We start from the raw sequence: 15,068 nt of genomic DNA on the forward strand, positions 1-15,068 counted from the left end.
CAGGTGGGGGAATAAAAATGGAGGGTCAGTTATGCTTCGGAGGAATTAGATCCATCAGGGAGAATCTTTTTCTGTGTGATCGTTGAGAAAAGCTTCAGTCGTACTGGAATCACGTGACACTTATTTATTATGTTTTCACCAGATAAATTTATAACACAAACACAATATTAAGACGTGCCCGTCCTGCCTGCGAAGCAGCGCAGAGGCGGGCGGCAGAGATTACAGAGCTTTGCTGCAAAGCACAAAGACACGCCAGTACGTCGTTTATCATCGTCCTCAGGCCCGAGCGGCATCGAGAGAGGAAGATGAGGAGCGCAGGTAAAGGAAAGCTTCTTTTCTTTTTGTTTTCACAGTGCTTAGAAATGGGGTAGTGGTTTGGGGACCCCTCCTTCGGGGACCGAATCCCACCGGGGCCTGTAGATTAATTGTTTCTTTTTTTTCTTTCTTTTCGGTCTTTCTGTGTCTGTGAAGAGGAAGCACTGAGCGCAACAACAAAGAAAGCTTATTCACACCACAGCTCTCACCCCAACAAGTCAAGAGAGTTCATCAGCCGTCTGGTCTGACCAGAGAGGACAGTCTGTGGGCTGTAAGACACCGTAATGGACGTCGGCCCAAAAGTCTGAGTCATTTCAATGTATTGCTCTCATTAAGCTGAGTCGAGGTCCAGACTGTCTCGGCCTTTTCAAAGCTAGATTGTCTCAGTATTTTAATGTTAATACCAAGCGGGTTGCAGATCTGTCTCAGAGCAGCAACACAGCTGATTTTCTGTCGCACAACATCATGGCTATTTAAATTTTCTGTTACTACTTTGAGCTTACTGACTTGGATCATGTAGAGAACCACAAATCCCAACACATTTTCCACTTGTGCTCTTTAACCAGACCCTGTTTTTTTGGATTTTGGTTATGACTATTAAATTATGCAGATCTAAATAGCGGGGCAGTTACGACTATGAGTGTGTAATTGGCCAGCAACAAATGAGTGACGTCTAGTCCGGAGAGGACAAATGTAGGCTGTGAGTGACTCTGAGCGTCTTCTGAGTAAAATGTCAGACTCTGTGCAGTTCCAAAATTTTTCTAAAACTTCTTTTTCCCCATACGTCATCCAGATTTCCAGACGTGCACAGACGCCTCGATCACATGGCCCAGGAGATGTTGGCGGTGTGCTCCTTGGCCTTCATGCGCAACACGGCGATGCTGGACGAGCGCCTCTCGAACTCTGGCTTGGTCTCGAAGGCGTGGTGGCCGTTGGCGGCCGGCGTGAGGAGAGAGTCTGCGCTGAAGAAGTTATTGAGGGAGACGTGCCCGAACTGGTTCTGCTGATTCGGGAAGCCCATGTATCCGTGGTCAGCGGCGGCGCCGGCCGAGCGGGGGGAGTGAGCGTAGGAGGTGGCGCAGGGCGGGGACCCTCGGGGCAGCATGCAGGAGGACACCACCGAGCCGCCAGAGGCTGGACTTGGCCACAAGTTGTTGGAGATCTGTTGGGTAAAAAGAAAAGTAGATACCAAAGGGAATGACTTTGATATTCCAAAATTAGTTCAATTGACTTCAGACATACAGAAAATCTGTTTGTTTTTTTTTCTTTTTTGGGAAATAGTATGGAAAAGCAGCTGAAGGCCACAAATACGTGTGATTTGTGCTGCAGAGACGTTTAGTGACACCTGAGCTGTGAAGATCGTGACGTACAGGAGAAAGCTTGGAAAAAGCCAGTAAGCAGATGTTGTTCAGAGGATTTTTTTTGTCAGATAATAAAAGTAGTTTATGGGAACATTTAACTGACTGCACTTAAAATAAAAAAACAAAACAAAACAAAAAAAGTGTTTCTGAAGTAAATCTTTCACTGTTAGTTCCTGCAGTTTACTGCTGCAACTATCAGGAAAGCTCCACGGAGGAAGAATAAATTAACAAAAACGCTGCTCTGGTTACATGTAAGGCATCTATGATAATAAAGTAACATTTTGACAAATGTTTATTTAAGAGGACCAAAATTCAAATGTCCTCTATAAACACTGGAAAAGTGAAAAAGGTATGTTTGACACAAAGGAGAAAAAAAAAAACATTTTCTGAACATTCAGTAATTTTAAATTTTATTTGTCTCATTTTGATTCAGAATAAAGAAAAAAAAAAACAAAAAAAAAAAAAACAATCCCTGTGGTAACTGCAATCGTGCACATCAGTTATACAAAATGGTGCCCTTGATTTTTTGAAATGTCAAAGATTGATTCCCATAAGTCATCATTATAAATGAAATGGAGGCTGAAAACGATTTGCACGAGTCGAAGTTTTGTTTTTATTTTAATTTTGAATGCAACGATATTTCAGATATTTCTGAAAAAAAAGAAGGTCATGCAGCCACTGTTGGTGTTTTATCAGGCGATCAGAGAGCAGAGAAGAGGCTCACAGTAGACACGGGACAAAATAAAAACAAAGAATTTGTGATATTATAACAAAATTACGAAAATATTTTTTAATCTCTGAAAAACCTCTGATAGAAACTGAAATCCCTTCCCAGTATTCTATCAGAGATATTTTTTTTTGTGAACATCCTTTTCAGTGAAAAACAATCCAGCAATCTTAAATGAGCTCACTATGAAGCAGAAGGTTTCCGTTTAGAAAATATGAAAATAGCTAAATTGTGAATCTATTTTTCACAAATTTGATGTGTTTCTATTTTTATTTTTTCCAATCCAGCTCTATCCTTCCACAGGAATTAAACTTTGACAAAAAATAAATTCTCACCGGCACTGAAACATGCAGTCCTGCAGCCCTGAGACAGAGCGAGATGTGCCAAACCTCGGTCCTTGGTCGACGAGCATCACTGTATTTTCATTCATATTAGTGACTATCCCCCATCACAATCATTTCAATGGAAATTAACCACAATCATCCTTCTTTTGAGTGTTTTTATTTTATCACGATATCTGATCTCTAGTCCAGAGAAGGCCAAGCTCCAAACTGCTGCAGCTCATTTGGTGCCGCTTCCCAAAATTTGGGTCAAGCTGGAAACCCGTGCATGTGAGAGGCGTGAAAATTCATGAATCAGGTGGGTGAAACGCGCCACAAATAAACCTGCAGGGTGAAAATTCTCCAAACTGCAGCTATTCCTCAGCACGAGGACAACACCTTTTGGCCAAAGTATAGTTTACAGAAAATTTTAACAAACACCACAAGCCCTCTGTGGTTTGCTGAGGAGGAAAAGTCCACTTTGCAAGTTAGATAAACTTCCTTTGTAGCAGAAAAATGTGGTTGTAGCATGAGAATCGGCTTGGCCAATGCAACATTTCCTAACCGTGCCTTCCTCACAACATGTGCCATCTATAAACATGACTTTAATCTACAAAATATGGACCCAAAAAAAAAGAGAGAAAATAAAAAAAAACAACAACCCAACAACAACTCACATTCAATAAAAAGAAAAACAAAACTCTTAAAAATCTAAAAAGAATTCAACCCACGTCCATGATGTTTAGGGAGACAAAAACACCAACTGCCAACACACGAGTAGGGCGGTCCGTTTAATGACAGTAATCTGGATCAGCTGGAAGAAAGGGCATGGGTATCCAGGCCTATCTATCAGAAACATGTGTGAGCAAAACAAGAGACAGTCCAACAGATTTTTGACCTGGTCTAGGGCCAGGGCATAGCAGAGCTGTGACTCCAACTTCTTCTGCTGCGTTTTTGTTCCCCTTTTCTCCTCACAATTCTGCCTCTTCAGAGATCCAACAAAGCTGCTTTCTTAAATTCAAAATATAAAAGCTCACGACTCTGAGAAGCCGCCGACTGCCTGCCTGCACATTTCCGCCCCTGGCACCACTCCCGAGGCCTAATCTCTGTTTCTGATAGTGAAAGCTCACCCCAGAAAGGACAAACTGACACTCTGCATCTCCTCTCACCTCATCTTGTACCTGACCTTTAGTCCAAACGGGGAGACAAATGTTCAGCGAACATGAAATCTGATATTAGGCCATTCATTCAGCCATGACACCTCACAGCCTCTCTAATCAGCACCCAGGCTGCTCGCTGAAGAAGCCTTTCATAAAGACTGATTCTGTGTGCAATGATAAAAAAAAAAAAAAAAAAAAAAAAAACACGGTTTGTGCAATTTGTTATGTTTTTTCAGAAGGGAGAGCAGCAACGGGCCGCTGCGCGCATTTACGCACAGTTGCGCTCCTCCTTCGTAGGAAATCTTCTCGCTGTCGGACAAACACGAACGGTGAGTGTCAGAAAACGGAGGCTGCAGCTCACCTGTGTGTAGCTGTCGGTCCGCGGTAACACTGATAAGTCGTAGGTGGCGGCGAAATGAGTTTTGGCTTGTTGGATCTGCCCGTAGCGCTCCCTCTTCCTCCACTTGGCTCTTCTGTTCTGAAACCAAACCTGTTTGGAAAGAAAAATAAAACAAGATGAAACTGAACTAATTCCTGGAAATATTTATATTTCGGGGGGAAGAACACTTATTCTACGATGAAAGCTTTTTTTTTTTTTTTTTTTTTTTTTTTTAAGTGACGAATTTAATTTAGATCTTTATTTTGGCTTATTAATATATTTTGGGATGTTTTCATCGCATTTTTATTTATTACTGTTGATGTATTTATTGCTCTAAATTTATGCTTTAAAAAAATTGTCCTGGCTAGTTCTCTCCCAAAAGTGAAACAAAGAAAATAAGGAGTCCGGTGATGGATGGTACCTGCACTCTGGCCTCTGTGAGCTCCGTCCTCATGGCCAGCTGTTCCCTCACATAAACATCTGGATAGTGAGTTTTCTGAAACACTTTCTCCAGCTCCTCCAGCTGCGCGCTGGTGAAGGTCGTCCGGTGTCTCCTCTTCTTGCTGCTGGACACGTTGCTGTCGCACTTGTCCCCCATGTCGTCCAGGTCCGTCTTGTCCGGGCCGGCGGACGCCGGGGAGGAGCGCAGGGTGCAGCAGCTGTCCAGCGGGCTGCCGAGCTCCGGGTGCAGAGAGTCCTCGTCCGTTTTTGGCACAACGTAACCGGCTGGAAGGAGCAAGTGACAATTTAATGAGAAGAGTGTTTTTACTGCGTGACTGCCACTTAAAGCACAAACAGAAATCCGCAGGCGCCGTGCGTGGACTGATGTGCTATTATTATTAAAAACAAAACAAAACAGCATAATGCAACTTCTCATAAGGGTGAAAATATATAACAAATATTTAAAATATTCAGAAAATGGTGAGAACAACTCTAAAAGAAATCATTTCGAACCAAAAATGTCCCATCTGAAAAAAAAAAATGGTAAGCGTAAAATATCCTTAAATTTAAGCAAACTTCTTCCGTTTCCTCTTTAATTCCCCACGTAGATGGAGAACAGCTTTTCTAAAACCGGATGTGTTGTAGTAGAAACAGAAAAAGAAAGAAATGAAAATAAATAAATAAATAAAGAAGAAGTCAGAGTTGCACAACAGAACTTTTACGCACCGGTCTGATCTCCGCAGGGAGAGGAGCGGTGTTCGCCGCTCTGCAGCCCGAAGGCCTGCACGCACTTTGGGGAGGACTTGGCGAAGTACTGCGCGCTGTCCAGGCTCTCCATGACCTGGTCCATGTAGTACTCGTTGGCCTTCATCGTTTGGTTTTTCAAGGCGAACTTATCCTCCATATACTCCATCCTCTTCACCCGGATCCGCTCCCGTTTTCATCAAATGTCACCATTAAAAAATAAATAAATAAATAAAAGAGAGAGGAGGAAAACCGACCGACCAGAAGCGGCGCGGCGCGGAGCAGTAATTCGCCAAATGGAGTTAATTTGTTCGGTCTTGAAGGCGCAACGTTTTATAGCCCCAAAGAGAAGGAGATCCTGGAGGAGCCCCCACCGCCTCCTCCCTGAATATGGAGCGGTGTCCAACTCCTCCCACGCACCGAAAAACCAAACCAACAGCAGTTTGAAGGGACTCCACGGACCCACAACGAGTGTGAGGGAGGAGGGGGGGGGGGACAACCAGAAACTGTAATTGACTGAATGTTTGGACATCCAGAGGGAGGAGGTCATCTCTCCACTGAAATCAAAATGATTTTAGAGGCTCACACAATCAAACCTGGATAAAGTCAACAGCCGTTTTGGAAAAATTTATTAAAAGCATCCATTAACTTCATGTTATTATTTTATGTTTGCTTATTCTGAGACATTTACATCAGATTTTTTTTTTTTTTACAAAGGTGTTATGTCACTAAAATAAATTAGTAAAAAGAATAAATAATTTTTTTAGTTTGATAGAAACAGAATTGAAAAATAATGCGTGGCGCGTTACAGGCACTTGGAAATTATAGTAAAAAAGAAAAAGTGAATTTCGCGTTAATTAAATGAACCCGAAGTGAGTAAAAGTCAGTCGTTATTAACAGACTTACTTACTGCAGGAGTTTCAAAGTGAAGAAATTTGAAATGTTCAGGAGTTTTCTAATGAAAATGGATTTTTGTAACTTCTGTCCAGATTGAACATTAATCTATTCTCCACACTTGCACAGAATAAAAACGTTCATTTTATTTTTGAGTCATTAAATGTGGCTGTAAAATCAACGCTGCTCAACACTTTCACAGCTTGTCAGTCTCTGCTTTATTAAAGAAGAGGTTTCTGATATTATAGAAATGATACGACCTTATATAACATTATTATTATTATTTTAGACAAGTCAGGTTTCAATCAGATCCAAATCTGAAAACTGGCGGTTTCATTAAATCCCATCATTGTTTCTCTGAACTCTGAAAATTTATTCTTTGTGCAAAATTTGGTATAACTAAAATCTAATTTGACATTCAGAAGTCCTGAAAAATAAAATAAAAAAAGAGTTGACTTTTTTTTAGTTTGAATTGGAGACCTAACATCCTCCTCGTGCAGGAAAGTTGAGTTTCATTGAACCCAGCAGCCCTGAGGAGCAGGCACACTGAACCCGACGGGGAGAAGGACAGGAAGTACGGTTCTTCTATTTCTTCTTATTGGAGGAATTATGTTACCTCTAACCAAAGCCTATCTCGCACCTCCCCATCTCCACCCAGAGCTGCACCACCTGCCATGCACACCATGCATAGCTTTGGTTCGCTCTTGGGTCAGTGGCAGTTACCTGCGGCTGCAGAGCGCCACGGGAGAAAAAATAAAAATAAATAGAGGTGCTCTTAAGTAGCAGGGGGGTTAGTCTTATTGGACTTCTAAGATGGCCTCGCACACCGGCTCATGCTGAGGAGAAAATGTGAAAAGTTCACTGTGGTTTGGTTGGTGGCTTCTTGGCTGGAAACTCCTGCCACAATAGATGCTGCATAGGTTTGTGAAGGCTCGCTCAGCTTTAGGCCCATCAGTCAGGCTGCAGCCAATACGTGAAGACCCACAGCTTCAGTTTTCATAATAAAAACAAAAAAACAAGCACTGCCAGTTTGTCACAACATTAAGCAGCACTGATCATGCTCAAAATATGATTGAGCTGAACTAAGCATGATTTATTTCAGTCTTGGGGCGACTGAATGAGGGCCTGAGAGGCCAAATAGTGCCACTTCAGAAGGCAGAAACATGACATCATGAACCTGAACGCCCCCCATAGGGTCTAATTTAATATATCGAAATGTCTTCAAACTTTGGCCAGCCACAAAAAACGCACACATGCACACACACACAAAACAGATGGGGTTTGTTTTGTCCAAAAAAGCTCTCATTTTGTTGAGTTTGTGAATCTGCAGAACATTTATCCTATCAGGCCCAATATCAAAAAATGAAAGCAACACGTTCGTGCTTTTAAAGTTTGTTTTCGTTTTGTTTTGTGCCCCCACCCCCAAAGAGTCAAACATTCCCGAGAGCTGACGGGCTCGAGCTCTCAGTCACTTTGCTGAGACCCGTGTGGGTTCGTGTCGACATGTTGCACAAGTCACCTGTGACTGAAACCAGAATAAACCAGCCAGTGAATTCGCCGGATGCTGCTGATAACAACACGAAAATCTCATATTTAACAGCGAAAAAACGGAAACATCAACAGGACACGTACCAACAATCAAGTCCTGCAACCTGAGTCCACATGTTATCACATTATTTATATCTTTAACAAATTTACATATATAAAAAAAAAATCACTTCACATATTCACAACTAGCAAAGCACAGATTTAATTTAAGAGCTTGTATAACATTTGTCAGAAGTACAGCGAAATTGTAAACAATTGGTTTTAATGATTATTAAATCAGAGAAAGCTGGTCATCTTTTAAAAACCAGGGAGTACTTCAGGGAAAAATAAATCACAGTTACATGATCGGGCTTTCTCAAGATGGTGTGCGTGTTTAAGCTGTTATTTCATAATGTCAAATTTGAAGTCTGTGTATTTTATGACACACATAAAATATGTATGTCTATCTAGAGACATTTTGTGAGCTCATTTCCATAATTGCCTGAGTGTCAAAAATGCCATAAATATAAATGATGCTGTTGTGTTGATTATCCTTGAGTGTTCCTCAGCTTGTGGGGAGAATCTGACTGCTACCTGCGACTTCAGCCCTGCCCTCTGTTTTGTGTAAATAATGAGTCTGAGCTCTTTTCATTGAATCGGTATGAGCCAGCAGAATAAATTAGCTCTGACCTTCACCAGAGTCCACTGTAGAACCAGTTTCTGCTTTTGTGAGTTTATTCCCAATTTCTTTATATGTTGGCGTCATGTTTCCAGGAGAGCTTGCACATTCCTCACAGTTTACATCCATTTCCCTTCTCTTTACTTTGGCCGAAGGAGCCGGCTAATTGTGTCTGAGGGGGCAGTGATAAATAAAAGACGACCATCTCCTCTGTCATTTGTCTTTGGAGCTTAAGTTATTTTACAATTTCCAGTTAAGTCGTACATCTCTTTAAAATATTCAGCTATCAAATTCCCTTTCAAATTATATTTCCATCAAATTCTCATAAGGTTATGAGTCTATTTTTGATTTATTTGAATGATGAATGTAACATCTTAACATAAGTTTGCTCGGTAAATCATGCTGCGTTCACAAACACCTACTGTTGTTTGTGTGTTGTATGTCCAAGATCAAGAAAAACACTTAAAGCAGCACAACAATTTACTACGAATGGGTTTAAATCACAGCTGACGATTTAAAAAAAAAAAAAAAGATCCTTCCATGCAGCCAATTGTTTCCATTTATATGATATAGAAAGCAACAAAAAATGTGAAGTATAAATCATTTGTAGTAAAAACTGGCAAACGCACTGTTCTGGTTCTTTTAATGCGTTTTAAGAAAGCATTTTGGAGCGATCTGGACTGAAAGCCCTTTTGTGCTAGACTCCATCTGACAATATTTGCTGAGTTGAGGTCGGGCTGGCAGCTCAGTCTGGGCCGAGTAGGACATTCTTCATCTTATCTAAATGTGTGGTGGAGCACTCATTTTACCAGGCAATGGATTTTGGATGTCTTAGGTTACATATAATTTACCCATAACCCAAAAATAAACAGCTCCAACGAAAGGCTGTTGGATGATGGTTGAACAACATAATTTAAGAAGCGGTGGTTGTGGAGAATCTAAAAGTCTAAAAAGCTCAGAGTCAAACAAACCGAAAACCTGTGACACAATGAGCCTGTGCAGTACTTTTATGTCACCTGTCTGATAAGGATGTTATGTGCAACAAAAATCTGAATTTTCCAGCTGTATAATGGCAGTTTGATGACGGGGGGGGGGGAGTTAGAAAAATGAAAAAACACCACCCTGGTGTTCCCCAGGGGGCTTTGGCGAATCAGTCCCAGCTGAAGGAGAACAGTGCTCTTGGGTTTCACAACAGACCCCAAGTGGGCAAGACCACCACATCTCTGGCATACGCCTCACTCCAAGACCAAAAAAAAAATAATAATAATAATAATAAATCCCCATCAGCTCATGTACAGTCAAAACACGCCCTCCAGACATGTGTAAGTGAAACATAGAAGGAAAATAAATAGGGAGACGTGCATTTCCTGCCAGGGAGCCACTCTACAGCTCTGACTATTTGTTTTGACATTCGTTAAGTTATCATTTCCAGGCGGTGGACCAGCGAGGAACCTCCAAGCCTGAGGTTCACCGCCTCCGGTAGGGCAGTGTTTGTGAGCGGACGCCTTAAGTTCTCCCAATTCAAATACACAGACAAGTCCATTATAAATCCACGACTGGATATAAAGAAAACAAGCTTCTAATTCTAACACCAATGTTTGTCCTCAGCTCATAAAAGCAGTAATTTAAAGGCCGCTGTTGGTGAGGCGGAGTTAAACTGAGTCACAGTGTGGGGGAAATTGCACTTAAATTTCTGGGCTTTATTAAACTTAACTCTTGTGAGAGCAGATAAAAATCTCTTCCCATGGTTTCAAACTATATCTACAATATTTTTTGTGAGGAGAATCTAGCAGCGTGCTAGGAAACATGAAGCCGCAGGTAAAGCAGGTCCTGGTTCTTATTTCCTGCCAACATTTGCATATGAAGCGTGTCATTAGCTGAGGGCTTGTGACTTCGCTCCATGTGTTTTGGTGCAGGCTGGCCGCGATCACATTCAGGCCCTGATACTTGAGCAGAATCCACATAATGGAACCGCCTGAGGATATTTGGGCTGGTCTGGGTCTTATTGGGCTTAATTAATTTTCAGCAGAAGGAGCCCAAAGTTTTCAGCTGAGTTTAAGAAGAGACGCTGCAGGGGGATACAGCACAGGTGATGAAAGAGCACTATAAATAAGAATTAAGGAAAGTCCTGAAATAGCCAGTCAAGACTGCTATTTACTGGCTGAACGCCTTAAAGAGATTTATCTAATATCTTAAGGCATCAAATTTGCTCTATTTCACAAGAAAACATGTTAACGCCAAAGGTGCCATTACTGTGTGATCTTTTTTTAGGCAGATAACTCAATCCATCCATCCAGGAAAAGGCAGAATTCATCCTGGACAGGGTTACAAAAGGTTAAGGGGGAAAAAAAAAAAAAAAAAACACACACACACACACACACACACACACACAATATGTATCTACCTGCCTTAAGAAATAATGTGTAGTGGTTGTGGAGGAGTTTGTGTTTCACTTGTACACTTTGTCCCTTTTCTTGCCTGCTCCCCAGCCACCGCTCAGTTGGACGGGGTTGTCTCGGAAAGAGATGCGCTCCTTTTTCAACGGAGCCGAAGTGACCCGATGAGGAGATGGAGCTTCTCTCCCTGAGGACGAAGAGGAAGAGCAGCACGTCAGTAAAATGAGCAGTGGGAGCTGAGCTCATCAAAAACACACAACATTGTTGTTATTCTAATGATGCCTTCAGTGGCGGACACTTTTTAACAGAATAATATAGGTTCAACGAGTTTGAATAAAATAAAAAAGGTTTCTATGCTAACTTTGACTACCTGAGGATGTTTTTTCCAAGAAAGGCCACAATGAGAAGTTCACTGAGTTCATGAAATCTTTCTTTTCTACCAGGAAAAACTAAGTCTGTTTCAAGAAAATCAGAAATCCTAAGAACAGCGTTAAAGGGCGTTATTGTTCCCACATCAGTTTGGCTTTTTATATCTGACTTGACTCAACGTTGAGTGACTAAAATTTCAAAACAAACAGCTGACAGGCACAAGTGTGAATTTGTTACTTTTGGATCAGCTGAAGCGCAGTTTAAAATATTTACATGAGAGAGAATGTAAAAGCTTTAATGAGGTAAAGGTCGACTAGTTCAGTTCGTAGATTAATGCGTTTGTGGTGTCTGATGAGACAGAATTAAATGTTTTGTGTTTGTGTGTGTTGTCTCCCAGGAGCGCAGTGCGCCGTGCCAGAGGCCCTTCCACTTCACCTAGGGATCAGGACACAACACTTTTCCAACACACAGAACAAAGGCAGCGCTTCTACCGGGCATGATGCGTTCCACGTGTAGAGCCCGGGCCCGCCATCTCCTCAGCCACCCCACACAGGGAGCCAAACAGTGGGGAGGGCTTTGCTATGGTGGTGGTGGGGGGGTATATCACAGGTACTGACCCAGCTCCAAATATCTGCACAGCTGGCACACTGTGTAGAACATCCCCCACCACTCAGGTCGAGCATTACCTACAGGCAGCTCTCCAGTTTGTGATTTTACTCAGGTCTTACTCTGTGCCGTTCGCTGTAGTTTAAAGATAACCCATCACAGTCTTTTGTGTTTATTTTTGGAACTTCAGTCCGGCTTTGGAGGCTGAATTTACTCCATTAAAGACTTTTTGTCCAATTATCTGTTCTAAATCAAAACCAGAGCCCAAAATCTGATGCACATGTTGCTAATTTGCAGTCTTGCTATTAAATGTACAGCGATAAAGAAATGGTCACACATTCAACCCAACCGCTGTGACCAAACAAATTGTTTTCAAAGATTTTGCTGCTATAACGGCGGACAGAAATGAAGGAGCAGATATGCAACTTAAGTGGTTTCCTCTGCACGTGTAATGAAAATATTTTGTGAGCCTGGAAATGCATTTTATGGCACCGTCCCAGCAAGTGGTGAGTATCACATTGCAACAGGTTATAGAGTAGGTTATAGAGCATTTACGCAGTCTTTACTGCTATGGCATCTTTCTAACTTGAAACCTTCACTTTGATGTGTGTACGTCACTTCAGAGGAAAAGAATACACAACTTTGTGATAAATAAAGTTTGGTTGTCTCAAGACAGACTCTTGTTGACTGACTATAAAATAAATCAAAGGTAAACTCCCGATTTAACCCATATCCTCTAATTTGAAGTGGCGTACAACAGAAATCATTAGATGTAATTACTAAATTTCGGAAATATCTAATTGGCTTTTTGAAAGATGCTCTTGCCTTACACATACATTCATTTTGATATGTGTTGTTTTCATTGGCGCAGACAACGAGCCTTTCTTTATCCCCGACGCCGTCCAGCCGAGGTGCACCTCGTGGATATCATTTTGAAATCATCATCAGAATCCAATTTGGCTTCGTTAGCCAGGACAGGGCTTCTCCTTCACTTGGATTCCTGGGCTTGTTTAATGTGATCATCTGCCGTCAGCCCGTCAGTAGCATCTTTGTCACTCAAACTCCTGAGCCCTGCTTCCCTGACAGAAGGGCCAGTCATTCTTCACTGAAAGGACTGACTTTTTTTTTTCTTTTCTCTTTTCTGCCCATTTCCTGTCAGAAGAGAAATTCACGGCACTCTGTCCCCGGCCCGACCCTGTGGCACCCCCCACAACCCCTCCCCTCCTGCAGCAGCCAACCCAGCAGACTCAGTCTGGGCTGAATAAGCAACCGGCTTCACCCCTGCACGGGTGCACTCAGGTCTGTGTGACCTGAGACCTGCTGGTCCGAGTGTGCAAACACAGAAACATCTGCGGACACACACACACACACTGTACTAAATTTATATGTACTGCAGACACACAAAAAGTGTTTATGTACACAAGTCTCTATGTTTCCTTATGTTTGACCATGAAACTGCTCCAAAAGTTTAACTTTGATCAGTAAAGAGTGTAGAAATATTGAGAGTATACTGTGATGATAATAAAGGTGCTGTTATTCAAACTTAGTGTTGACCTAATGAACAAAATACTTTTATGTATCCCAGTGCAGTAACAGTCAATAATATTTGTATCTGTCCATATATCCATCTCCTGACATACGTTCTATATACACTATGTACTGTGTATGCATGTATGTATGTGTGCGTGTTTAAATCATTTTCCACAACAATCAATAAAACCTGGATGAAACTCCTTTCAACAAAATACGTGTCGATTACCCTGATAATCTTAAAGGGACACGAATCATTTGATTAAATTAAAGGAATAACTGACAGAACTTTTGAAGTGAAATAGCCATGTGTTTGTTTGACTCGGTTAAAAGTTTAAGTTTAAATTTAAGTGCCCTGTAACACAATGATCCTTGGGAGAGATGGCTGTGAAATTCACAAGACTCACTTGTATGACCCAAAGAGTTTTTGCAAGGATAATTTCTCTCTTTCCTGGGCTGGGCAGCTGAGTTGCTGTTGGCCCACAATCCACTTGTGTGATGCAGACGCTCTGTGTGCCCCGGCTCAGCCTGCACAACACAACACACAACACGGAGAAACACAGAGACCCACACACACACACACATACATATATACATATACATATATATATACATATACATATAAATGAGGCCCAACATTGTATGTCTCACGCAAGCAGTCCAGCATTTTGAAAAACACTCAACAAGCAGCGGCTCTGCAGTCTGAACATATCGAAGGAACAGGAGGAAGGGGGTGGCCCTGCTTGCCAGTGATCATAACTCAAACTGCTGCAGAACAGCACAGGGAGACCTGCGGTTTCCGACTTCAAAGAGCTCCCCAGCATCAGTATCATTCTCAGCCTCAGACAAACTGCTCCAAAGTGACACTGGGATTTCTGTGAGTGAAATGAAGAAATTGCAGCCAGTTGATCCTATTGAAAGTGTCACTGTGGGGCTGAAGCTCACTAAGACTCACTCCGGCTCCCCTCCCCGTTCCCTCCTTACAATGTGGGACATGACTCTGACTGGCAAAACTAAATACTGCATACCTTCACATGCATGCAAGTACCCCCCTCCTGAAAAGACCCAAACTGAGATTCATTGTCATTCTACTGAAGTGAATGAAGTGCAGAGGGAAGAACAGGAGGGGACTGTACTCACCACGAGCTGCACTCTGCCTCCGTTCAGAATGTCTGAGCCGATCTCGGGTAAGAAAGGCTCGCTGAGAGTAAGACAAAGCATGTTCAGACTGTTAGTTGCTACTCCGTGCATTTCAGATCAATTCAATAGTTCGCCATTCTCAAGTAAATGCAGTTACCCAAATAAACAGATGCCAAGGATGAAAATCTTAATTTGTATTTGTGAGGTTGGGACAGGCCTCTATGCCCATTGCCTCAGAAACGCTGTTGGTATCTGTTTCCTTGCTATCTATTTAGTGTTTGAAAACAATAATACAGCCAAAATTGATTTTATCAGATTGCCATGTATTGGCGAGCTAAGATTAAAAAGAATAAAGATGGAAATAGTTTCATTAACTCTGGTTCATCCAATGAGAAAGGGGATACATAATTTTTTAAGAAATCAAGCCAACACTGAGAGCAACTCATTGAGAGATTACAGATGGAATTCTGAGATATCTGC

The 15,068-nt window shown here is 41.9% G+C and overlaps 2 protein-coding genes across 2 annotated transcripts in view; both read right to left on the bottom strand.

Annotated features, from left to right (window-relative positions):
* Nucleotides 1–214: 214 nt before the first annotated feature.
* On the bottom strand, nucleotides 215–5,642 carry alx1 (ALX homeobox 1). Its single transcript, XM_029523632.1, has 4 exons — nucleotides 5,430–5,642; nucleotides 4,684–4,988; nucleotides 4,245–4,373; nucleotides 215–1,477 (listed from the first exon to the last, which is right to left on the bottom strand). The coding sequence occupies exons 1-4, from the start codon at nucleotides 5,614–5,616 to the stop codon at nucleotides 1,136–1,138; spliced, it is 963 nt and encodes a 320-aa protein (XP_029379492.1). The 5' UTR covers nucleotides 5,617–5,642; the 3' UTR covers nucleotides 215–1,135.
* Nucleotides 5,643–10,996: 5,354 nt separating this feature from the next.
* The window catches only part of lrriq1 (leucine-rich repeats and IQ motif containing 1), a 33,247-nt gene continuing 29,175 nt past the window's right edge, over nucleotides 10,997–15,068 (bottom strand). Inside the window, exons 24-26 of the mRNA XM_029522387.1 lie at nucleotides 14,589–14,649; nucleotides 13,856–13,985; nucleotides 10,997–11,130 (exon numbers count right to left, since the gene is read on the bottom strand). Of these exons, the coding sequence (XP_029378247.1) occupies nucleotides 10,997–11,130; nucleotides 13,856–13,985; nucleotides 14,589–14,649 (325 nt within the window). The remainder of the gene's footprint in view (nucleotides 11,131–13,855; nucleotides 13,986–14,588; nucleotides 14,650–15,068) is intronic.

This window comes from Echeneis naucrates, chromosome 16, assembly GCF_900963305.1.
Source record: "Echeneis naucrates chromosome 16, fEcheNa1.1, whole genome shotgun sequence".
Taxonomy (NCBI): domain Eukaryota; kingdom Metazoa; phylum Chordata; class Actinopteri; order Carangiformes; family Echeneidae; genus Echeneis; species Echeneis naucrates.